The 27,233-nt window shown below is 40.0% G+C and overlaps 1 protein-coding gene across 1 annotated transcript in view; it reads left to right on the forward strand.

Moving 5' to 3' along the window:
* Positions 1-27,233, forward strand: part of ghrhrb (growth hormone releasing hormone receptor b) — a 67,607-nt gene that overhangs the window by 2,504 nt on the left and 37,870 nt on the right. The window contains exon 2 of the mRNA XM_073870251.1: positions 7,347-7,452. Coding sequence (XP_073726352.1) covers positions 7,347-7,452 — 106 coding nt within the window. The remainder of the gene's footprint in view (positions 1-7,346; positions 7,453-27,233) is intronic.

The raw sequence follows: 27,233 nt of genomic DNA on the forward strand, positions 1-27,233 counted from the left end.
TTACTTCCAGATAAACCTTGCAAAATATATCATTTAAATAATCACAACAGTGTGTGAAAATTATTTCATGAACAAACAAAAAATTAATGAGAATTAAATGTCAAAGCAATAAAACAGACAATTAATCGTCATAATTGCCAAAGCCCTAAATCAGGCAATAAATCGCCATAACTGTCACAATTTATTAAACAATTAACCGTCAGACAAATTTCATAACCTTGACAGCCCTAATTGCGGTTTGAGCATAAACAACATGTGCAAAGTTACAACAGTCAAAGTTCAATGCAAATGGAGATATTTTCTTTAAAAGAAATCTCTTATCATAAACTACAAATGAACGGCTGGAGCTTCATCACCTAGTAGCAAACTCCAAAATTTACACAAACACAAAATTTCCAAAACTTTGCCCCCGGGAACACGCAACAAAGTGAGGCCATGTTGGACTGCTTCTTATGTCGTGGCAAGGATGTAAACAAAGGACAACGCTATTTGGCTCTGTTAGAAATGCTAATTCAGACAAACACCTGCAAACCTCTTTTTTAATCCAACCAGGCAAATTTGAATGTTGGTGTTTGTTGACATTTGTGTTATCGGTGTAAATTATTCTTTGATTAGAGCTTTTATGTAGTGTTTACTTACATGCTCCTACAGGCACACTAAACATGGTTCTGTGTTTTGTTTGGCCACTGTACCGTAATAAATCCATTGTTTGTTTTTGTAATAGGCTCATAGTTCTGGTGACAGATATTTGGCTACACTCGTTGTGTAAAGACCAAGCGAACAGTGCTTTAAAGATCGTAGTGACCACTGCGATCCCGGATTGGTTAATCGGGAGCACCAGGTTGAAGGTTGCTGTCCCTGCCTGCACTCACAGCAGCTCCACTGGCGTAATGTGCTGGTGGAAGATGTCCCCACCACTTTATGCCCAAATTTATTGTGTCCAGTTATTGGAAGAATTCTTGCATTAGGGTTATTAACATCTAAAATGCATGGAAAATGCAGGAAGTGCTTGCTGTCTGCCTTTGCTACCATTCCACTCGCTGTGAACACGAGTTGTGTTTCACATGCGTCTATTTCTGAATGTGCTTGCCACACGTCTACATTTAAAATAATAAAATAAAATAAACTTTAGCGCACTTGATGCAAACAGCCTCTAAAAGAAAAAGGATCTCGTAATTCTAATAGTAAATCTCGTAAATCTAAGTAATAGATGTACATATGAATCGCCTTTGAATCATCATTATCATCTATTGCAAGAGTAATAAAAATCTGTTTGATGCAAAACTTATCTCAGTTTATTGGAAAAAGTTTCAAATTATGAAAGTCCATTACTGTATATATTTGTTTTTGACACAAAATAGGCTTACTTTCTTTGGCAATATACATGATCTAAATAATTAACTAATAAAAATTAGGATTTTTATTTTTTCATCTGTTTCACCTGCATACTTGTTAAATCTTGTTTGTGTATTGTATATCAGGTGTACAAACTTTTTCAACCCAACAGGTAATCTCAAGTAAGACCCACCATTAAAAAAAAATAGAAATATACAGGAAAGCACAAACACATTTGTTCAAGTTTAATTGAATAATATATTAAAATATCTTATGGAAGAGCTGCACGATTATGGCAAACATTATAATTGTTTAGGCTACTGTATTTGCACTGAATTGGAAATGATATGAAAAATACAACAAATTGCAAGGCTGTAGAGAACAGTTCACTAGTGCAGACTTATATGGGCTACTGAGGATTTAATGATATTATTTTAATATAGTCATATTATGATGTAGTGAACTAAAGTGAGCCAGTCTAAGGCATGAAACTCCAGGGCTAAAAATGAGTCCCAGTCCGGCCCTAGTAGATCCGCAGCCTGTAATTAAATACTGTAATACCTACAAATCACAGTGTATCTTAAAAGTATGAGACAATTGCAAACAAAAAAAACATACCATTCTGAAACGTCCTGTAAGATCTGTGCTTGCAAGGGTTCTGCTCGATCTTCTTCACTAATATTCCTTCAATCCAATTCTGGCTCAAATTTATAAGACAATATTGTCGGCACTGTGTACAATACACAGGAGCACATGCAACTGCCCGGAATGGTAAGGGGTATGACGTTTCCGGATCACGTGTGGTAGGTGGTTAGCGAATTACAACACTGGGCCAGCTTACCATTCCGAGCATATAGAGCGTATGCATTGACGTTAGAGCCCGACCGATAAAGGATTTTGAAGGCCAATACCGATACAAATGTTTGTTGGTTCTAAAATCCGATACATCTGCCGATATATATATTTTTTTATTTCATGAAACGCGCAACAAAACATTAACAGATTTCCCTAACATTAGTTATTTGTAGTTATTTATGAGTTTTAACCAATATAATATGATAATGCATTTTAAAAAGAAACTTGTTTCCTTTATTGTCTTGTGACCAACTCACCATGAACTCACTTAACCGTTGTTCTCTCTGCCCAACTTTGGTTGGATCAGCAGGTTGCAGGATGTGTGAAGCGTTATACACGAGTGTTGCCAACAGGGAGGTTGTAGGGTGCCCCCTGGTCGACAAACTATACAACGGCAACACTCATGACATGGTTGAAGGCTGTTTCGTCTGTTTTTTTTTTTAAATATTCATTTATCGGCCATTATGAATGCCGATACCGATAGTTTGGAAAATGCCTAACATCGGACGATAATATCGGCCTGCCGATATATCGGTCAGGCTCTAATTGACGTCACTTTTCCTTGTGACCACGCCAAAGCTCGCCCTGTTGAGTGGCAAACCATTCAACAAAATGGCTGGTTTACATAGCGGCTGCTGCAAAACGGCAGTAAAACTGACTATTATCAGCTTAAATTGAATTTAGTTGGCCTTAACCGTGACCCTAACAACTTGCCAAACAACCAGTAGTCTGTGGACATTGGCATATGGCCAGACATTGCTTTTCCTGACATATGTTTGTCTTGCCTAACACCATTAAATCATCCCACCTTTGTTGAAAACAAGGCTCATCATAATGGATGTTTTTTAATGAAGGATCACTGACAAAATTGTGCAATTACACAGAATAAGAATATTCATTGGTGTATTTTTCATAGGATTTCTTATCCTATATTTTTACATATCTGACATATGGCTACTCCTACTGATTTACTTCTCCTTTGAGTGTTTTTTGCAGTCTGGAAAAAGACCAAAGCTCCAAAGTTTTGTTGAATCTGTTAGCACCGTCGATCACACAACTACTTTTCCCATTTTAGGCGTGTTTTTTTTACGCTGTTAATGCTGTGGCTCAGCCAAAATGGAAATTATCAATTATCAGCAAAAATTTTATTTAGTTGGACTTGATAGTGACCCTAGCAACTTGTCAACCCACCTGTGGTCAGTGGATGTTGGCATGGACGATCCATTTACTTCTTTCTGTGTTTTTTGGCAGTCTGTTAAAAGATAGCTCAGAATTCTTGTTGTCGCACAATAGCTTTTTCCCATTTTCACGCGCTTTCCACGTGTTTACGCTGATTTCACATTGTACACAAATTCTGCCGCTCTGTCTTTTTGCATGATTAACTTTATATGAATTCATACGATTTACCAACTCGTAAAATATGTACGAATTCTCGTGAGATCAGGCTGGTGAATTCATACTGTACCTTAGTTCCAATATATCACTCATTATAGTGTAAATGCAAGTTTGCTTAGGTAGTAGGTAAATATAAAGGTGGTTAATCATTCAATTTTGGAATTTTTCTTAAAGTGTAGATAACTGTTAAATAAATCTTTATGTGGACCAGCTCCATCCTCTTCAATTCACACTGAATGTAAATTATCTGAGAAAATGAAAAGCCAGATCCCTGTTCTCCTCTACTATCTCACCTGTCAGCGGGCGACAGAGGTCATTGAATCCAACGGTGTTACCATCTGTTCTGGACTTGATTATAATAGGTTCTTTCAGAATTCAAACTTATACTGTATATAAGCTTGCTACAGTTACAGTTTATTGGCGAGGACAACTTTATATCAGGCTGCTTATATATAGTAAAGGACCATCCAAAGTGTCGTCAGTTTTTGACACATTTGATTGTAAGAGCACTTTCAAACATTTGCTCTTAGTCATACACAAAGCACTCAGAAGTGCTCACATGTATATACACAGGCACTTTACTAAAATGATAATAGCCATAAATGCCCTGTCATAAACTCCCTTTTATTGCATTAACTTCTCTAATAGCTTATAATTTGCCCCTGTCTCTTTAAAAGAACATAAACACTATGCCACTGGATGAATAACACTCAATAAAGCAGTGATGTCTGTTTACCTTGATTTCAATACTTGCGTCATACAACTGATTTGATTTACACTTGGGAATAATTGGTGTGACCCTTGAACACAGCCCTGAGGCATCCCTATAAATCGAATTATAACAATTTACGCTTGATCTAAAATCTTTAACCTTACAGAAAGTAGTAATGTTTTGTCAATACTGTTATGATTCACCATCTCTTCATTTCTTTAGGAGATATGTGGATCTGTTTCAAAAAGTTTTGAATGTGTTTGTACTGGTTGTTCCATCATAACCCCAGGCTTAATCAGATCATTAGCATTCACCCACCTCTGACTTTCTGCCTCATTCCTCTCAGGAACAAGTGGGCGGCCATTACAAGCCTTTTTATACAGCAAAGGGGTGAAACAGAGGCAGGTTTCCATTTCTATTTTGTCGATGAGATAAAGGGATTTAGCATCCAACATATTCTCTCCATCTTCCCCACTCAAACATGTTGTGAATTGTACACTGAAAAAAATGATTCATTGAATTTAATCGATTTTTTTAAGGTAAGTGGTTGCCATCAATTTATTTAAGCTACATTTAAACAAAAAAGATTAATAAAGTAAAATAAAATATAAAACTTTTGTTTGGATGTAGCTTAAGTGGATTGATTGCAGCCACTTGCCTTAAAGGATTGATTAAATTCAATGAATCATTTTTTTTCAGTGTAGTAAATGATAGCAAACTGGTTCTAGGGCTTCTTTAGAGATAATGAGATTTTGCTGACTATTTTACACTCTAAAAAACAAACGGTGCTATATAGCACCAAAACAGTTGCTTTGGATCGTAACGATAGAAGAACCATTTTTAGTGCCATATAGCACCGGTGAAGCACCAGTGAAGCACCAGTGAAGCACCTGTGTAGAACCATATAGTGCTATGTAGAACCATATGTGGTGCTATATGGCCCCTATATGGTTCTACACTGGTGCTTCACTGGTGCTTCACTGGTACTTCACTGGTTCTTCACCGGTGCTATATGGCACTAAAATGGTTCTTCTATCGTTACGATCCAAAGCAACTGTTTTGGTGCTATATAGCACCATTTGTTTTTTTAGAGTGTATGTGACTTATTTCTGAATATGAAGAGTTTGGTTCCAAAACGCAATAAATCAATTTTTACAAATATTTGTAAAAATGTGTTTTCTATACCAAGAAAGTGACAAGATGAAAACCACTATTTCCTATTATAAACTTCCACATAGCATCTTTAGGTTATAAAAACATTAACAATTCAAATCCAAAATTTGATTTTGAAAGATTTATTATAAAAACAGATTTTTTCCCCCGCAAAATGCAATAAATCCATGACAAGTTTTTTCCCCAAAATGCTATAAATCTATTGAATCAATATATAAATGTGCATTTATCTGTGCCATGTTATATTCATTTAGTTGACTAGTGGTATACACTGATTAAAAATAAACATTAATGGTATTAATCAAAACACTTACTTTGTCATATAAAGACTGTCCTTGGGACGTCATCGCTGAAAAAATGTTTTGGTCCTGCTCGATTTTCGTTGACTTTGAGTAAAATAATGGAAAGTTTTTCATAAGATCACCTGGGGTCACTGTGTTAGCATGACAGAAGTTTCATGCTGTCATGTGAGAACAAGCAACAGCCGGCATTTTTGCGTCTCCGAGTGGCTTACGTTTCTTCCCCGCCACAGGTTTATCAATGCCATCAAAAGTATTATTTTGTTTTTGTTTGGTTGTTGATCACGAAGTACAAAGTAGATGAGGAAAACTAGGATTCTGTGTGTATTCAACGTGCCGCCATTATTGTTTACAATGCATTGAATGATGCGCTGTGATTGGTTGCATTTTGCAGAGAAGGAGAACTGGCGTTTATCGCGTTTTGGGAAAAAGAGAGAAAAGATCACAGAATAACACAGCGGATATCGAATTTTGCGTAAAATTACAGTAAGAATTTACTTTTTAATACTGACCTGATATAATACTCATTTTGGTGGTAACTATTTTTTTTAAATGGCGTTTATCGCGTTTTGGAACCAAACTCTTCATATGTATTTCAGAATCTGTGATACATCTCATTTAGTTATTGCACCACAGTAGGACCCTAAAACCTTTCTTAAAGGCACACACGGCAAGTCTGAGTATTATTTCTCTACTAGCTCCCCCTAGTGTCTGGGAGTAAATGCTTTCTATATCTGAGACTTTACGAGACTGAAGGACACCGGGTCGGTTACAGCGAACTTGCAAGTGGAGTATTCTTCCTACAGACGGTAAGGGCGGGCGAGAGAGTCTTCATTCGTCATGTAATGAGTCATTTAACCATATACCGACTTACGAAGATTTATTAACATAAAAATGCTGCCTTGTGTCCCTTTAAGTAGCACCAGTTATAGTTGTAGCAATGGGCAACAATACATTTTGTGGGTCAAAATTATTGAGGTTTCTTTTATGCAAAAAAAGATATAATGTAATGATCATGTTCCATAAAGATATTTTGTAAATTATAACAAAACTTTATTTTTGTGAGTGGATGGCAGTAGCTATTTTCTCAATATTTAGATTTTTTTGCACCATCAGATTCCAGATTTTCAAACCAAAATATTGTTCTACCCTAACAAACCATACATCAATTGGAATCTTATTAATTCAGGTTTCAGAGTATGTATTAATCTCAATTTCAGAAAATTGACCCTTTTGACCAGTAAGGGTTATAAAGTATCCATATGTTTTAATTGAATATGTCTTTGGTCTAAAAGAAAATAAATGGATGTTTTAAAGGTTAAATGCTGCATTTGCTGCAGAAAAGAATTATTATGTGGCTTGGTTTAAATCTGGAAATAGTATTTTGAATCATTTTGCAGGTACTTGGAAACTACGTGTATATCATGTTATTTTTCTTGATCTTGAGTGTTAATTTTCTTAACAATAAGTGATTGAAGTTGGGAACAGCTTCTTTATCATGTGGTTTTCTGGTGGGCTTGAAATGATTTTGTGCTTCTCCTTCCTCAGATATTTATGATTTTGATTATGGTTTGCAGGTGGAAACGATTCATCCAGCATGTGCTCTGGTGGCTGAACATATAAAGGCTCAGGAACAATGCACTCAAACACAACAACAAGAGGCCAAAAGCCACAATATCACTGGTGAGCTTGCCCATTATTGTATGATTTTCTAACATCACTTACACTTATTACCTCATTCAGTAGGTCAAGTCCTCATTCAGGTTTCAGTTTAACTTTTTAGTCATGGCTATGACATGTTTAATGGTCATGTTATTTGAACGTTATTTGGTCTTACAGATCTGTTTATGCTAATAACGTTCCAAGGCAAGTATGAAGACTTGCTTTTGCTATACACACACGCTCCTGTGAGCATGCAAGTGATTCTGCTGCAATGTTACTGTAGGCGCAATATCCTGTAAACGTGGAGCTGGGGATGGAGGTGGGTGTTTTTTAAGATCTTGACAAAACTGTTTAAATGTAGAGAGAGAAAGGTGTGCACTGTCAAACGATACGAATTACCTAAAGAGAGATGGTTTGTCAAGCTGATTGGCTTGTGGATCGCTATTGTTTTATGACTGAACTGACATTTATTTATTTATATTTTTGTGCTTTAATATAAAAGCTATCAAAGTTAATGTATCTAGGGATTTGTTTTGTAAGAGAACATGTTTAGGCAGCTGGTTGTTATTGCAGAAATAAGCCCCGACCGTATGATAAAGACCCGACTCGCACTGAAGTGGCTTATTTCACGTTATACCACGGGTCTGTTGAATGCTGTATTCTGATTGGCTGAGAAATGTTCCATGGGTATGCATTAATTTCTGATAACCGCACACCTAACTTGTCAAATGTCTTAAAAATAGGCACAAGAGCAATGTTTGTGGTAACCGTGGTATAAGAGGAATAATTGACTCCGGTCCTTTGAATTATTTGAAAATAATGCACACCCACGGTGTAACGGCACTCCGCTTCGTGTCATTCTGCATTGCACCTTGGGTGTGCATTATTTTCTTAAAATTCAATGGCTCGTTGTCAATTATTCCTTACATAACAACTGGCTGCCTGTACATTATCCCGCTTATTACACGGCTATTTACCTCATAAGTAATGTAAGGAACATTAAATATTGATTTAAGATATTTTATTTGCTCATTTTTAATGAATGCAGACCTTCCGTGAGGAAAACCCATTTATTTTCGGTTTTAAGATAAAGACAAGATTTGCTGCATCTGGGTTAGCGTGTGTTTTTAGTTTTTCGAATGTCGTGACTGGCCAATCAGAATCAAGCATTCCAACGAATGTTGCAATAAAATGTTTTAACAGCTTTAAAAATCACAAACCCATCTTTTATTAATACTTTGTTCCATTTCCATGCTTATAGTCAGGTTGTATTATAGATTTTAGGCATCAGATTTTAAATTATTAAATGTTCCAGTCTTTGCCCATTCCAGACACTGCTGAGAATATTTCTGTCTCTGGATGTTATCGTAATTACTGAGGTCACAGGTGCAACAGCTGCAACTATCTATATGTATATAGGGGAGAGCTGGGGCGAAAGTACCATTTTTCAGAAAAACGTAATTTTTAAAAGATAATGTTATAGACAGAGATATATTTTTGCAGTGGTCAATAACACACAAGTGTGGTCTATCAATACCAGGTGGAATTTTGTAAAAATGTAAAACGACAGTATAATTTTTCTTTAAACATAAGTAGTGCATTGTTACTTTTGACCTCACCTGCAGGCAGGCCCGGAGCCACGAGGGGGCAAAAGGAGGCATTGCCCCCTCAGATCTGATTTGTGCCCCCTCTGTTTTATTTTTGTATTCATGGTTTCAAATACATTTTTCATCATTTTGAGTTAAATAATAATTTAACCTTATCCCCATACGGGATTAAGAATGTTCAGTAACGTGCCATTACTGCCAGATTCAAACGTCTTTCACGTTGGTTGACGCTGAGTCAGACGGACGAGCTCAGCACTGTCATATATCAACACTATGCAGTGTTTTTTAAACTCATAATGTTTATTTTAGATTTCAGACATTTAAATACACATAAGCACTGTTTGTAAAATACACCCTGATGTCTGTGGAAGCAACAATAAAAATCTATAAAAAAAAATAATTTGCAAATAATAAATACAAATTATTTTCAGATAATAATCAATAATCATCATGTGTTATTCATATCAGACAAACACAGTGGAAGCAACTATAAAGTTTACTCTATTGTTATAAAGGTTATAATGATACCTGTTTGAAAGACGGAGATGCGCACCTGTCAAGCAACTATTACATAACAGAGCGAGCGAGGACAGAGACGAACGTGCTGGAAAAATCTATGGAATAATTTGTGCATCTTTGAATAACTGTAAGAATACATTTCCTTTAAATATAATTTTTGTCATATAAAGTTTTAAGAGATAATAATGTTTTACCCACTTTTATTGCTTATCTAGACTTGTGGTTAACAGCGTGTTTGGCGCATTTAGCTTACCTCAGAGTTTATTAATAATAATACAATTTACATGTCAATCCTGCTTCCTTGTCTGTTTATTAATTTCATTATGCTGTTATGTTAAGTTATAACCTATGGGGATATTAATTGCCATATGAGACGTCCATTGCCGTTATATAAAAATGGTGAGAAAATAACGTGATATTTGTCAGCTTTGTCGTCAGTTTGGGATGCAAATGTTATTATCAGGGCTCGGAGAAAATCGCTTTGTTACTTTCGTCCCATGTTACTTTTGCCCCGGTTCTCCCCTATCTATAAATGTATTTATATATGTATCTACAACAGGAATATTCCCAGCAATTCAGTATCTGCCAACTTCAAAACCACTAAAATGTCTGTTAATGTTACTGTTTTTATTTAAAGTGTAATTAGGGTAAAATTAAAATGAAAAATCAAAAATGCATGTGATGTTTTTTTCTACATTTCAAATGCGCTTTATCTTTATTCGACAGAAAAGTAGGATTTACACTTTCCGATAGAGGTCAGGTCAGCCAAAGGCAATTATACAGGATGTTATCGGGTGTAGAGGTTTAGGAGATTAAAGGCAGTTACTTAAACAGATGATGTTCAATTCCGGCTGCTGCTGATGAAGGAAGTGAAGATCAGGAGGATGGATCAATATGACTCCTCTTATTGTATTTTCTCTCTGATCAAAGGATAATGACTCGGCGCTAATTTAAATGCATGCATGTTCACTACAGTACACAAAAACATCAGTGTTCGAATTAAGTCAAAGATTATAGGGTGTCCCCTATTTAAGAACCACCCCACCCATCAGTCATTAAAGGGTCGCAGCGATTTCACAAGATGTGATACTGAATCAACATTTAACTCAAACGTGAACTATTTTTACCCCTCAAATTGGTGTGAGATCATAGTTTGAGACAGAAATATTTTGGATTAGTTTATTTTTCAAAATTGGGACAAATAATGGAGAGTATCGCTTTATGGCAACGCAACACGAGAATTTTAAATTCAGGTAGTATTTTCATAAAAACCAGGGTACACCCTAATATATAATTTTCTGCTTTATAGGGGGTCCCTACCACCCCAGCCCCCCCTCTCAATCGAACACTGCCCAGCAGTGGGTCTAAAGCGATGAACTCAACCTGTTAGGTTGAGACTTAACCTATGCTGGGTTGTTTCAACCCATTGTTGGGTTAAATCTAAAAATGTTCTGCTGTTAATGTAACCAATGTCTGGGTTTGTCCCTTTTTGACTTTGAATTGGCCTGGAGAAATTATTTAGTAAATCGGGCACTAAAACAAAGCAGACGGCACGTACAAATAATCAGCATGAAGCACAATTCATGCTTAAGCCTTCCCTGAGTTACTGAACATAGTTAAATTAAAGATAACAAATATACACATTTATGTTTAAATTGTTAATCAGACCATATATTCTCTGTAGCGCAGAGGATGTGTTTCCAATTTACCCTCTTTTTCTAACCTTATTTGTGTAAACGTAATGGCCACTGTTTCCTTGCAGGGATTTTACACTTTGTTTCTTGTTCTTTGTTATATTTAGTTTGCCAGTATGCAAACTAATAGATGTTGCAATCAGTGTTTAATTAGTAAATTATTGGATCCCTGATGTATCCGGCAGGTTATTAAATATAATTCATGGTATATAAATGAATAGAGTGTGTGTTTAACACCCACATTAGGGAATGTAACAAAACTACTGAACCCCCAGGTGTGGAACCAAATTACTGCTGACCTCTTTAACACCCTCACTAAACTAATGTGATAATTTCTTGGAACGGTTTGGAGACCCACATGGTATTATTGCTGAAAAACTTAAATCGTGCACAATTCTGCAGTATGACAGCTGAGACACATGAATATTTAGCCCTGTTTAATTGTCAGATTTGTTTGTTAAATATACACAGTTTAAACTTATTGGATACGGGCTTTTTTATACGTAAATTGATTTTATGTCTAACAAAGGCTACACCCGGATCAGCCATTTTACACTGTAAAATGTTTTGTCAGGAATAACTCAAAATGGGCTTCATGTGGTGCCTTGTAAAGTAAGTAAAATTCTTTTATTCAAGTCAAAGATATATCATTTAAAAATAATTTTAAATGAATTACTGTAATCACCCTGGGTAGACACCTCATAAAAAAACACAGATGAGATTTTCAATTTATTTAGACCTTGTTCACACTGTCAGTCCAAATCTGATTTTGGTGCATCAATAGGCTTTATGCCCAGCTGCAACACCTCCTGAACCTCAGCCGGCTCCTTGTTTCCTGTCTGCCATTGTTGGACAAACTGATTAATCCAGGTGTGTCTGATTATTGTTGTTGTGACTACTGAGGTCAGGCACACCTGGATTAATCAGTTTGTTTGTGACTACTGAGGTCAGACACACCTGGATTAATCAGTCCGTCCAACAATAGCAGACAGGAAACAAAGAGCCGGCCGAAGCTCAGGAAGCAGTGCAACTGGGCATAAAGCCTATTGCAATCCAAACGCATTTAGAACGTGTGAACGGCCAAAAAACATAAAATCATTTTTTTTTCTACGGTTTCAATCCGTTTCAGGCTACATCCAGAGGTTTCAGTTTGCCTGTTGGTTGTCAATCAACCATGTTAAAACAACCCAGCAGTTGGGTCACCTTAAAGGGATAGTTCACTTTAAAATGAAAATTCTGTCATCATTTACTTATCCTAATGTTCTTCTAAACCTGTTTGAATTTCTTTTTTCTGATGAACACAAAAGAAGATATTTTGAGAAATGATGGTAAACACACAGCAGATAGTGACCATTGACTTCCATAGTAGGAATAAAAAAATCTGATGGAATTTAATGGGTACCGTCAACTGTGTGCCTCCCATCATTTATCAAAATATTTTCTTCATTATTTATCACAATACATCCAAAATATTTTACTATGGAAGTCAAAGTCATTGAAAATCAATATACAGTATATTGTCCATGTCCAGAAAGGTAATAAAAACATCATCAAGTAGTCCATGTGACATCAGTGGGTCAGTTAGAATATGTTGAAGCATCGAAAATACATTTTGGTCCAAAATTAACCAAAATTACGACTTTATTCAGAATTGTCTTCTCTTCTGCGTCTGTTGTGAGGCGCATGCGCGAGGCTAAAGTTAGTGGTTGCAGTGACACAGATTGCGTGTTATCCTCAAACATGTTTGCAAAGTTTTTTTTAAAAACTTACAGCGTACGTCTCCCTTAGACTGTAAACGAATCCCGGGCAACAACAAAATAAACCAAACTGGGGCGCACCAGATAACACGTCAGCCGTGTCATACGTTATCTGTGTCACTGCAGTCACGTGCTTTTGTCTCACGCATGCGCTTCACAACAGACGCGGAAGAGAAGAAAATGCTAAATAAATAAGTAATTTTGTACATGTAACAAAAACCTGTAACTAAGCGTGCAAATGAAAAAGCAGACTCTGCTGGCATGCCAATGTTGATGCGATAAATTAATTGTCTTAATTTAAGTTAGTGGAGCAAACAAAATGTAGAGAATTAGAAAAGAAATTGTTATGGGAGTGAATAAAAAAAATTAGGAATGAATTATACTTCCTTAAATAATACTCAGTCAATCAATGGAACAATAAATCTGTAATCTGCAGAAATGATAATATACATTTTGCATACAATAGGTTTATGAAACAACATAATATAACCTTGCCCTGACAAATGAGGCTTCTTGGTTCCATCGTGACATAGTTGGTAGTGCATCGACATGCGCAGTGCAGACATGCTAACAGATTTTTAAAGTAAGTCTCCAGACCCGGAATAAGTGCAGGTGGTAATGTTGCCCTTGAGTTCTTAATGGTGGCCCACGCTGATCTGACTTCTGCTCCACATAGACTTTAATTAACACTGGGCTAATGAAGGAGGAGGGCAGGCGCCATCTCTTCATTTGATTTATTGTAGACCAGCCTTGACTTGACACTGAGTGGAGAAAGAGGCAGAGCATAGACTCAATGGGCACTTGTTAGCGGTCAGTCAATCAGATGGGTGGTTTAGTACAACATGTTCCAATCCATGAAATAATTGACCATGAAGAATAATAAAACAGAATGAAAATAATAGAAATTTAAAGGTGCTCAGAGTAGGACACTTGGATAAAGTACCCAGTGAAAGATTATTTTGTCCAAAAGTAGCTCTTTATACCAGGAGATTTATGTCTCATAAATTGTCTAAGATGTTCCTCCTTAAATTGTCCAAGAAAAACACAAATGGGTGATTCTCGCGAAATTAGACTTATGAGGTGCAATGAAACATTTTGATAAGAAAGTAAATGCAAAGTAAGAGTATCAAAATAAGAAGCATACAGTTACAAGCATCTCCTCATATACTATTTTGCACATTATTTCAAATGACATCATACAAACCAATTTTGTTGTTTTTCCACATTTAAGAGGAAATGTTTCATTACCGCAACGTGTCCGTTACTGCATTTGGGTTCTTTGCATGGAAATATTGATAATTAAAAATATTTTAAAAATAAAAAGCTTCAGTGCATGTTATACAATACACATTTACAGTAAAGAAACATGGTATTTGGTGATCATTGGCAAATGTAGAGAAAATAAAAATTGTCCAAGACAAATTTTCTTATCCTCCGTAACAATTTTCAATCATTGTTTAAGCCCTCAATAAACTAACAATTTCAAAAAAAAAAAATTGTTGGAAGGGACATAAATGACATGACCGAAACATGAGTTTGTAAATGCATATATTTAATGTAATATTATGTTGCGGTAATGATAATTTTTTATAATGATAATCTTAAAAATGTAAATAATTCTATAGGAAACATTTTTTAAATCCTCTAAAAATAATGGTTATAGTAAGTTTAGACCTTAACTCTTTCCCCACCATTGACGAGTTATTTCGTCAATTAAGAGAAAACGCTTCCCTGCCAATGACGAGAATTTCCAGCTTTCTTTTACAACACGGTAGTATTGCCTCACGTAAAAGACAAAGAACTCTGTGTATGTTTTAAAGATCACTCTGCATCTGATCTCTATCAAAAGTCCTTCACAAAAATGGAATTATCTCAGCTTTTTGCTTAAAATTTGGTGTTTTTGAAGAAACCCATATTTGGGAGTTGATAAAAAGAGAACTAATGAAGGTAGGATAAAACGTTTTCTTTTGTTTGAAAACAGAGGATCTGTTCTTTCATTTGATATATTGTATGTTTATATATTTAAAGAAGAACATTTTCTGAAAGGCATTCAACTTTTATGAAAATTATGAAAAATGCTGGCGCTGGCTGGCAACTTAAAAAAAAAAAAAACACTGTCGGGGAAAGATTTAATCTTATATGTGCAAAAAAAATTGTCTTCAATGGCTTTTTAAAAATTTGATGCTAGACACCTTTTAAGCCTGGATTTCGTGAGAAACACTCAAATAGGTACAAATGAGACAACATAGTAAAGTATAATGGTTAAAAATAGCATATGTGAATAGTATAGCTTGGAAAGATTTGAAAAGTAATGTTACAGTTCATACTAAACTGAGATTTCGAATAAGACTTTAGTTTGATCGTTTCAAAGCTTTTGAAGAAACACTTCATATTAAGTCCTCTTCTCAGAATTCAGAATTATTTGGGCGGAGCTAAAATGGTGGCTCGATGATGCACTGGAGCAACCGAGCATGGCCCCGCCCCTAACACAATTGCGAGCATCCATTCAGGTTGTAGCTGGTACAGCGGACACGCCCCAGCTTTTGAGAACAGAGAATCCTGACTTTTTTTCCAAGAATTTATTTTATTTACTTGCTATTTATTTTTTTAAATATTCCAATTTGGCTGGGTGATTAATAAAACATTTTTTTGTGGTGTGACAAACTAAGAACACATTTAATATTGGCTTTACGCAGACTTTAAAGGAACGACTGAGATGTTAAAGATTTTTTATTTCTGAGAAAACAGACAAAGAGATCTCTTTGAAGACCTTTTTGAAGCTGTTCACGTAACTTGTAATGTCTAATCAGATATCCGATATTGTCAGCATTGTGATGCTCTGCCTTTCCTCCAACTGACAAAGAAGTAGACGCAGCAAAGGTCATTGATGACCATAACCCCCCCTATTTATAGCATATCATGATCAGAAAGTGATAGAAGAGCCCCCCACCGAATTCACAATTAGATTCCATTTATCCACTGACTGCCAGATAAAGATTGAATGGCTTTTACGCTTTGCCCTTGGTATTTACACGGCACATTACACCACAATGCCCTTTCCTCCTTACCACCGTTACTGAGATAAACATCATAGGTGCTAAAATAAAATTGGCTTTCAAATTCACTAGCAGCTTGAATATTTAAGTCAGTTTTATTTTTATGGCTTTTACATGTTGTATTTAACATTGAACTAACTAAGGACAACTTTTGGCAAATTCACTTATGGCTAGTAATCTCAGATTGTCACAAAATGTACTTGTTTTTATGCAATTCAAAATGATGATCCAAAAATAACATATAAATCATGATGTTCTGTATCTGCAATTGATTGCAAGCAGGTTAGTATTGTTGCAATTACATTATAATTTTCATTTTGGATGTCAAGTGATGAACTGGAGTGTTTGTTTGAGCAATGTTGTATTAAAAAATCCTATTAACTGTCGATTTGTGTCACCTGTTTGATTTTGTATACTGTAGCTTACCATTTCCTTGAGCCTTTTATCGACCGGCACTTAGTGACACATTTTATCAAGACAGAATGACACATCATGGAGATGTTTCTTTTTTTTACATTTTCTCTTTGGCTCTCTTCCCACAACCTTGTACTTCACACACAAACATTAATGGACAGTCACTAAAGAAAAGAGCAAAATAAAATGGACAGGAAAAGACAAATAAAGAGGGAAAGATAAGACCTTTCTAAATATTTAAAAGGCTCTTCTAAATATTCTGTTCTTTTCTGCCTCATAAAACAGTTGGCCAGCTAACACAAAATTCTCGTGCTATACTTCCAACAATTCTGATATACAATACAGTAATAAAACTAAATTTATAGAAATATGTGATATTAATATGTATAATATGTACCCCAGCTGCATTACGCACAATTTCTTGTATTTTTTTTGTAAAGAGACTACGAAATATTTATATATGGTCACTGTACCATTGTAAAAACAACAAATCTAGCGGTGACATGCATGGACAGTACTGTGGGAGAAGACAAATGCAGTAATAAGAGTTTGATTTTGGTTGGGCAGAAGAATGAATAGTACACTTACCATCAACTGACAAATATGATAACGGAGAAATGTGATAAATAACCAAAAATTGTGTTAAAGGTAATATTATGAGAGTTCAGAGAAAAATGGGAGATTTTATATAAGGATCAATACAACATAGGCTGACTGAAAAACTAAATAAATGATGTGATTTGGAGTCACTGCTTTATTTGTGACATTTGTACAGTAAGCACTGCTTAAAGAGTAACTAAACCCTTAACCAACTTTTTTTAGTTAATAATCTGTAAGAATGATGCTTTATTAGTGCTGTTCATTGATTTTAGTAAGTTTTTTGACATTTGGATATAAACTGTTTCAATACTACAATATATGGTGTAAAAACGTCTGAGTGCTGCCCTCTTCAGGTTGAACGGTGGCTACTGCAGTTGAATTTTCCTATTGGATGTTGGGTCCAAAAAATGACTCATGACGTAAGCAGGTTCAAGCTCACCACGCCCTTGTTACGATCTCACCGTACGAGCTTAGGTCGTCCCCTCTATCTCCGTTGGGATCTGCCCACTTTTCTTGGATTTTTCAAATTTGCCAGTGGGTGGAGTCAGGCTCTGACCAGGGGTTTAGTTACGCTTTAAAGGGATAGTTCACCCCAAAAATGAAAATTCTGTCATAATTTTCTTACCCTCATGTTGTTTTAGACCGTGAATTTATTTTTTTTCGGTAACACTTTACAATAAGGTTCATTAGTTAACTACATTAGTTAACATGAACTAATAACGAACTGCACTTATACAGCATTTATTAATCTTTTTTAATGTTAATTTCTACAAATACAAATACTTTATTAAAATCTTGATGTAAGATAAACAAATACTATGGAAGTTTTGTGATTAAATAAGAATGAAGATATTTTAATAAAATATGTAAGCATAGGGTTTACGGTTCCCATTGAATTCCATAGGATTTGTTTATGGAAGTCAATAAGCGGATAACTATTAAAAATCTGCTTATTATAGAAATCTGTTTTCATGCGTTTACATGCAAATCAATAAACCGGCTATGCAGACAACGGCGTTTATACATGGGATCTGAAGATTTGTCAGGTTTCTCGCAGGCAGTGATGTCAACGCCTATAGTACATAATAGTCTTTCAAAAAGCCGACAGCATATCTGTCTTAAAGGTGTAGTGTGTAAATTTTAGCGGGCATCTAGTGGTGAGGTTGCAAATTGCAACCAACGGCTAAGTCCCCACTGCTGACCTCTTGCTTTTGAAACACATAGAGAAGCTACGGTAGCCACCACCGGATATACATATCATTGTTGAAGACAACTTACTAAAAAAGTTTGTCCGTTAAGGGCTTCTGTAGAAACATGGCTGCACAAAATGGCGGCTTCCATGTAAGGGGACCCTCTGTGTATGTAGATAAAATGTCTCATTCTAAGGCAATAAACACATAATGGTTCATTATGAAAGGTCTTTATACACCCCTAATAATTTAGTTTTGTGTATTATTTTGCATTTCTGTTAAGAGATCCATCTAAAAAAATAAACACTGCACCTTTAAGCTATACTGTTGTATCTCTTCTCAGAACCGTTAAATGTAACTTGAGCTTTTATTTTCACAGTTTCTCTGCCCACTGCTTTAGTCGAGCGGAGACTTTTATGCGTTACTTTGCGCTTACTTCCACGTGTGACGTTTATCTTTCACACACGGAGACATACACACATGAACAAAACCGCGAGGAAGCTGGTTAAGGTGTTTACATGCCACGAAAAATCGGGGTAATAAGCAAAAAACAACCTGTGCTGATGGGTTTTTGCTTACACCGTTTATGGGCTTTCCCCGATAAAAGAAAACCGTTATACGCGTTTATATGACCCCACATGTTATCAGTTTATTAAGCATAATTGGCGTAAGACTGTGCATGTACACACACTCAATGGTTTCCAGCAGCTGTGTGCTTATCATCATTTATAAAATGTTCTCCTTTTATGTTCATCAGAAAAAGAAATTCATATAGTCCTAGAACAACATGAGGGTGAGTAAATTAAGACAGACTTTTTATTTTTTTGGGGGGTGAACTATACCTTTAAGTTGTAATGTTCCGGTCTCTTTCTCTTTAAAGTGGACATATCAGAAAAATCTGACTTTTCCATGTTAAAGTGCTATAATTGGGTCCCCAGTGCTTCTATCAACCTAGAAAATATGAAAAAGATCAACCCAGTAACTTAGTTTGGGTATACTATTCTCTGCAAGTAGGGCTGCACGTTTTTAAGTTTTTAATTAACCGTTAACCGACACCCTTAGCGGTTAATACTCGGTTCCCTTTCAGTCGGTCACTACGACGTCACGTCGTGGACCGACGAATTGGGAACCGCTTCGCGGGTGACCTATCTGCTTCGAGAAACCTTTAAAACGCCAATGAACTTGGCATGCAGATAATTGCATCTGCCGGCGCCGCCCCGCCGCACAGGTATTTAATGAGCGGCAGGTGCAGTTATCAAATCAGCTTTTTAGCTTCGAAAGCTGGCAGTGACACTGCTCACGAGAAGCTGCTCTTATCTACAAGAATAGATCTCTGCGTGTCAGTTGGTTGGGCGAAGGCACCACAGCAAGGCTCGCGAGTGTTTCCACCTCTTTCTTTTTCACTCTCTTTATTTGAGTGTGTGCGTTCTCCTCCCTGTGTGCTTCATCAACTACACAGCTAAAAGAGTGATTTCCCCTAAAAGAGCTGCAGTTGAACTTGCGTCTTTTTAAAGACAGCCGTTCACTGGTCACGGGCGTTAAAGCGTCTTTTTAAAGATGTCTTTTCGTCCGTGTTCAACTTCTGGATGCGGCAAGTACATGGGTCCTCGCGATGGACACGATCGTTGTCTCTCATGTCTGGGGTCTCCAGCATGCTGAGGCGGCTTTCGTGGGAGGGACATGCTCCGCTTGCGAGAGCCTGACTCTTGCGGATCTGCGGGGTCGTGTGGCGTTTCCCCGGGAACGCCGCCCTCTGTTGCTGATCACCACCAAGAAGGCGGCTGTGAAGCTACGGAGAGACGACCTCCGCCTCACGGTGCTGAATCGGCAAGCTGGTTCGTCCAGCGGCTCTCAGCCAACGGATCCGCAACCATCCGAGGTTCCGATGGAGACGGAGAGCGCACGTTCTGCGTCGCTTTCTGCCTCTGTTGGACCTCCCGAGGATTCCCTGTCTGTCGTAACATCGGAGGGGGGGGCCGTCATTTTCAGACGTGGATCCGGATCCTCTCCCTCCTTCGGGAAGGGTTGCGGTTCCCGATCTCGACCCCGAGATGACGGCCATGCTCGCTCGGGGCTGCGGAGACGGTCGGGTTGGAGTGGAGAGCTCCTCCCCCCCCGTACCGTCCCGCCTAGACGATTGGTACTTTGGGGCTGCACGGGCTTCACAGTCTTCCCCACCGGTACCTTTCTTTCCCGAGGTGCATGATGAGCTGACTCGGACGTGGAAAACCCTGTTTTCCTCCCGGAACCGTCCGTATCAGCCATCACCCCTCACCTCCCTCGATGGGGGGGGGCGCTAAAGGGTATGCCGGTATCCCGACAGTGGAGCATTCGGTAGCGATGCAGTTGTGTCCTGCCGGCGTCTCCTACTGGAAGGACCGTCCTGCCCTTCCCTCACGGGCCTGCAGGCATTCGCCAGCTCTGACGGAGTGTGCATACCAGGCTTGTGGGGAAGCGGCCTCAGCCATACATGCCATGGCTTTGTTGCAGGTTCATCAGGCTAAGGCTCTGAAGGATCTGCACGAGGGAGGTCACGATTCGGCGGTCTTTAAAGACCTGCGTGTGGCTACAGATCTGGCGCTACGTGCGACCAAGACCACCGCACAAGCCGTCGGTCGTGCTATGTCCACCTTGGTGGTCCAGGAGCACCAACTCTGGCTGTGCCTTGCGGACATGCGGGATGCCGACAAAACCCGGCTTCTAAACGCCCCCGGTGTCCCAGGCCGGCCTGTTCGGCGAGGCGGTGGAGGACTTCGCACAACAGGTCTCCGCCACCCAGAAGCAGACTGAGGCTCTTGCCAACATCATGCCGCGTCGGAAGAGACCAGCACCTGCCCCGTCGACGTCGGCACCTCAGTCTGCCCCTCGCCGAGGGCGTCCTGCAGCGGCGGCCGCCTCCGTTCCTCATCGCGGGGCCGTCCTAGAAAGCGAGGAACCGGCCGTCAGCAGCCCGCCCTGCCCGCTCAGCCCGCTAAGCCTGGTGGAAAGCGAAAATCTAAGCGGCCCTGAGATGGGCGACCTGGAGGTGGAGGGGATCGCTCTTCGGGAGATGGTGAACGCACCACTCCCCCCCCCCCCCCGGAGGAGGACCGGGTGGGGAATCTTTGGTTTTCATTAATTTCCGTTCCGACGGCTTTTCAGCCGTCACCCACAAAACTACAAAAAGAGCGAATTCCTCTTCCTCCTCCAGGTCATCAGAGGCAGTCGGGTGTGACGGATGGGCTCATAACCCTACGTCCTCCCCCTCCTCTCTCGCCAACGGATGTGTTAAGCGCACCGAGATATCTTCATCAGAGTCTTCCCCGCGCAGCCATCCATCAGCGGAGTCAGGTGAGTGCTCATTCTCACAATACACATGTCAACGCAGCCCAAGAAAGTGCGTCATCGAGCACCGCCGTTCCGCTCTGCCGCGGGTACTTCGATTGTGCCGTTAATTCCCCTCGCCCGGTATCTGGAAGCTTGGCAGAAACTTCCCAGTCCGTCGCGCTGGCTTTTACGCACGATCCGTCTTGGCTATGCGATACAATTCGCCCGGCGACCTCCCAAATTTACAGGCATCCGTTTCACTATAGTGAAACCCGGCGATGCGCACGTACTACGTGCAGAGATTGCTGTCTTATTGGCGAAAGACGCGATTCAGGCGGTTCCTCCAGCCGAGATGAGGTCAGGGTTTTACAGCCCTTACTTTATCGTACCCAAGAAAAGCGGCGGGTTGCGACCGATCCTGGATCTGCGCGTTCTGAATCGAGCACTTCACAAGATGCCGTTCAAAATGCTTACGCAGAAAACCATATTTCAGTGCATTCGCCCACAGGATTGGTTTGCAGCCATCGACCTGAAGGACGCGTACTTTCATGTCTCAATACTTCCCCGGCACAGGCCGTTTCTCCGCTTTGCGTTCGAGGGAAGAGCATATCAGTACAAAGTCTTACCGTTCGGGCTCTCTCTCTCTCCCTGCGTCTTCACAAAAGTAGCAGAGGGCGCTTTAAAGCCTCTCAGAGAGAGCGGTGTTCGCATCTTGGCATATCTCGACGATTGGCTCATTATAGCACAGTCGCGTCAAATGCTTTGCACTCATCTAGATCGGGTGCTCAAACACCTCGCCCGTCTCGGTCTTCAGGTCAACCGAGAGAAGAGCAAACTGTGCCCGACACAGAAGATCTCTTTTCTCGGCATGGAATTGGATTCGGTCAATCTTACAGCACGCCTCACGGAGGCGCGCGTTCAGTCGATTCTGGCTTGCTTGAATACGTTTTTGGGCAAGACTGCGGTCCCTCTGAAACAATTTCAGAAATTACTGGGGCATATGGCTGCAGCCGCGGCTGTAACACCGCTCGGGTTGCTGCATATGAGACCGCTTCAGCATTGGCTTCACGACCGAGTCCCGAGGAGAGCGTGGCTAACCGGCTTTCACCGTGTCTCGATCACACCGAAATGCCGTCTCATTTTCACCCCGTGGTCAGACCCAGCGTTTCTCAGGGCGGGGGTGCCACTGAGACAGGTCTCCAGACATGCGATAGTGTGCACAGATGCCTCCAACACGGGGTGGGGAGCCACGTATGGCGAGCTTGCAGCTTCAGGAGTATGGACATCACCTCAGCTGCATTGGCACATAAATTGCCGAGAACTGTGGGCTGTATATCTTGCGCTCGTCCGCTTCAGCAGCGAGTTGAGAGGCAAAGATGTATTAGTTCGCACAGACAACATTGCGACTGTTGCGTATATCAATGCGTATCTAACACCATCGCTGCAGCGCGAGCGCCGTCTACGAGACAGGCGTATACGCTGAAATGGAACCTGTTTGTTGTTTGGTGTACTTCTCAACGAGAGGACCCCCGAGAATGCCCGATCAGTATTGTGCTTTCATATCTCCAGCACCGCTTGGAGAAGAGGCTGTCACCATCTACTATTAAAGTAGATATCGCGGCAATATCCGCGCATCATGCACCCATAGACGGTAGATCTTAGGGCTGGGTATTGTAAGGAATTTCACAATTCGATTCGATTCCGATTCTTGAGGCTTCGATTCAATTCGATTCGATTCAATTCGATATTGATTTGTTTGCTTCAATATCGATTCAATAATAAGTAGATACACAAGTAATTAAGTACACGAGTTGCAGCTGCTGTTTGCCATCTTGCTGTTTTGGTAAAGCGTGTTTTGGTAAAGCGTGTTTTGTTCAACGCTGAACGCTCTCACTAGAGCAGGGCTATTCAGTTAGTTTGTCATGGGGCCAGTTCATGAAAAGCATCTCATATAAGGGGCCGAAGATATATCAAGTGATTATGACTACATTTTCCTATATTTAAACTGCATAACAACAAAATCAGTGCATTGTATAGGCTTTTTCTACAAACATGTATTTTCAAACTGCATACAACAAAATGAGTGCATTGTAAGATGTCCAAGTAGGCTTTTTCTACATCCAGACATGTTCATATGTTGTATTTTAAAACTGCATAACAACATAAGTGCACTGTAAGATGCTTTAATTTACATTGAAAGGGGTAAACAAGAGCCATATCACACTCATTGAGAATTTAACTTACTCACTTTAGTACACCATAACAAAAAAAGTTTACAATATGTAACATAACATTGTTTTATGCTGTTTTTGTCAAAGCTAATTATTTCACTACCCCTATTTAAACTACAACAGCCATCTTAATAACTGGCAAACATTAGTCTAGCTTCTGATAAGAGAAATTATACTTTTAGATTTCGCTAGAGCAGTAAAATCAGGTGTATGTTTTGTTAGTAGATACGCGTTCAGTGGTTCAGGTGTTTGGTGCGATAGTTGATTAACTGTTACTTATCGTTTCAATGCGTTTCCTTTATTAAGACATCTAATGTCATTGTGGATAAGCAAGTCATCATAGAGCCGACATATCAAACAACAACTGTCGGAAAAGGCGGTTTTGTAAGATGGAAATACAAGTTAAAACAGCCATAGAGTCCGTGGTCTCACCACTGTCAGTCATCGCGTCTTGATATGCGGGCGCGAGCGGCTCGCGTTGGACCAAAGCACGAATATAAACACGTGACACAGCTGCTCGCGCCAGTCACGTGACTCGCGCTCTGCATCTCATGCTGTAACAGATGCACGCTCATCAACTCGTAACTGTAGGGCCCGTTGTCCAACTACATTTATTTTAATTCAACATTTATTTATTTTTAGAGATGTCTTTTTCACAGACTACATAAAGGGCCGGATCAAATTACCTCGGGGAGCGGGCGCTACAGTGTTGCCCACCTACAGCGCCGCCACTGGCCGGTAGGCTGAATCGATTCATAGGATTTGATGAATCGATATTGAATTGAGGAACAAATAATTGCAATGCATTGATGAATCGATATTTTTACCCAGCCCTAGTAGATCTGTGGGTCAGCACGATCTGGTCATTAGGTTTTTAAGAGGTGCACGGAGGCTGAATCCTTCGCGTCCTCCCTCTATTCCTCCTTGGGACCTGTCCATGGTGCTGAATGCTCTCAGGGACTGCCCGTTTGAGCCTCTGCAGACGGTGAGTGTCAAGTTTCTCACTATGAAAACTTTGATGCTCCTCGCACTGGCTTCTATTAAAAGGATAGGGGATCTTCATGCATTTTCGGTCAACGATTCGTGCCTTCAGTTCGGGCCGGCTGAATCCAGCGTTACACTGAGACCCCGGCCGGGCTACGTGCCTAAAGTTCCCACCACTCCCTTTAGGGATCAAGTGGTGAACTTACAAGCACTGCCTTTGGAACAGGCAGACCCAGCTATGGCTTTGTTATGTCCTGTACGTGCACTACGTGTGTATGTGAATCGCACTCAAAGCTTTCGGACCTCAGAGCAGCTCTTTGTCTGTTACGGTGGTCAGCAGAAAGGGAGAGCTGTCACTAAACAGAGGATGTCTCACTGGATTGTAGACACAATCGCCCTGGCTTATGAGAAACAGGGCATTCCCTGCCCTTTTGGTTTGAGAGCCCATTCAACCAGAAGCGTGGCTTCATCTTGGGCTTTGGCTCGTGGTTCCTCGCTTTCAGATATTTGTAGAGCTGCTGGCTGGGCGACACCTAATACGTTCACTAGATTCTACAGTGTTCGTGTTGAGCCGGTATCCTCTCGAGTTCTCTCGTCAGATCAGTGAGAACATCGAGGAACGGCTCCTGTGTCGGCTTGGAGCCTTTCTTTTTGGCTGCGCGGAAACCGCACCATTATGGAAGGCCATTAAGGCAAAAACGTTACAAAAAATGTTTTTTGTCTTTTCCACCGCTTGGTGACCGATGTTGCGGAGCATCCGCTGCCAGCCTCTCACTAGATGTATTCTTGACTATCTGGGTGAGGCTAGCGCCCACATTGCGCCCCCTAGTGGTTTCTTTGTGAGTATTTCCGTGGAAAGTTTATGATTTACCACGTTTCCCTTAGCGGAGTTTGTTCCGCGCCTCTCTAGTGTTGCTAAGAGAGTGTATTTTTTATAGACCTCGTGTCTTTTTATCCATCACCTTAGTGGTAGACCCCTAGAGGGTTTTTCTTCCGCAGCGATCTTAGTCCCGCCTGACGAGTTCGCTTCCCAGTTCGCCTAGTCACTATCGTGGGTTAAGGAACAAGTAGTGACCGGCCTCTGCTTCAACCCCATTTTCCGTTCCCTTAAAGAGGAGAGTCGAGGGGTTTACGCAGGCACTGGAAGGGTCAGCTTCAGTGGCGCTTTGGTAGGGATTCCCAATTCGTCGGTCACGACGTGACGTCGTAGTGACCGACTGAAAGGGAACGTCTCGGTTACATATGTAACCCTCGTTCCCTGAAGGAAGAGGGACGGAGACGTCACGTCCCGTCGCCACAGTTTGCTGTTCCACTGCTGATATCGGCCGGACACTTTTCTTTCTGTCCAGCTTTCTCAGCAAAAAATAGCTGATTTGATAACTGCACCTGCCGCTCATTAAATCCCTGTGCGGCGGGGCGGCGCCGGCAGAGGCAATTATCTGCATGCCAAGTTCATTGGCGTTTTAAAGGTTTCTCGAAGCAGATAGGTCACCCGCGAAGCGGTTCCCAATTCGTCGGTCACGACGTGACGTCTCCGTTCCCTTCCTTCAGGGAACGAGGGTTACATATGTAACCGAGACGTTAACCATATGCGCAAGGCAACCCAGAGATACAGACACACGAGAAAGGGGTAGTTATTAATTTTTAACACCTTTAATAACTGGTTGGACCACATTTAAAAAAAATTAATTTATAGAAATAAAACGCAGTGGTAAGGACAGAGCAGCTTAAGTATGTCACTGACTTTTGCGTTCGCGGGGATGTTAGGCTGGGCGAAGGTAATCGCAGGCTCCGCGGCCGCCCTCTCTATGATGCCTGGGTGTTGGCTGGGTTTGTCGCGATAGTCGGTGAAACGGTGATTGCCGGTGCTTCAGCCTCTCACCGGTTAGATCACTTGCCCACCCCGACACCGTCTTTCACCGTCGTTTTGATATTTTCTTGTAATTAAATCATTTAGCTTCGTTAGAGAGAGCAAACACTTATAACTGAATGTGTCTGCTGCATGAATTCACAGCGGAGCTGAATGCGCGTCACGTCATAAAGCAGCAGGTGTCAGATTTCATTTATTTCTGTCAGAGTTTGCGAGGCGAGCTGAATGACCAGACGATAGCAGAAGCCGCGTGCTTACTAGTTTTTGTTATAATGCACATATATGATGTTTAATATAAGCGAGATAGTTTTGTTGTATTTTTATCAAGAAAAATAATAAACCCATCCTTCAAGCAGCGCTTTATGGAGGAGTAGTCGGTTGCACTGCTTGGAACTGGCGAGTTCTGCAAGAATTACCTGCGCACATTGACTCAAACACTTGATTAAACCAGCTGTTTTTTCATAAGCACGCAAATTCATACGCGATTTAATACAGCTTACGCAAGCGCTGCATTTAAAACAATTGCGTAATTCAAAAGTGAAAATAAAAATGCGCATGTCTGCATGCATTAACC

The sequence above is a fragment of the Misgurnus anguillicaudatus genome, chromosome 8, assembly GCF_027580225.2.
Source record: "Misgurnus anguillicaudatus chromosome 8, ASM2758022v2, whole genome shotgun sequence".
In the NCBI taxonomy this organism is placed as follows: domain Eukaryota; kingdom Metazoa; phylum Chordata; class Actinopteri; order Cypriniformes; family Cobitidae; genus Misgurnus; species Misgurnus anguillicaudatus.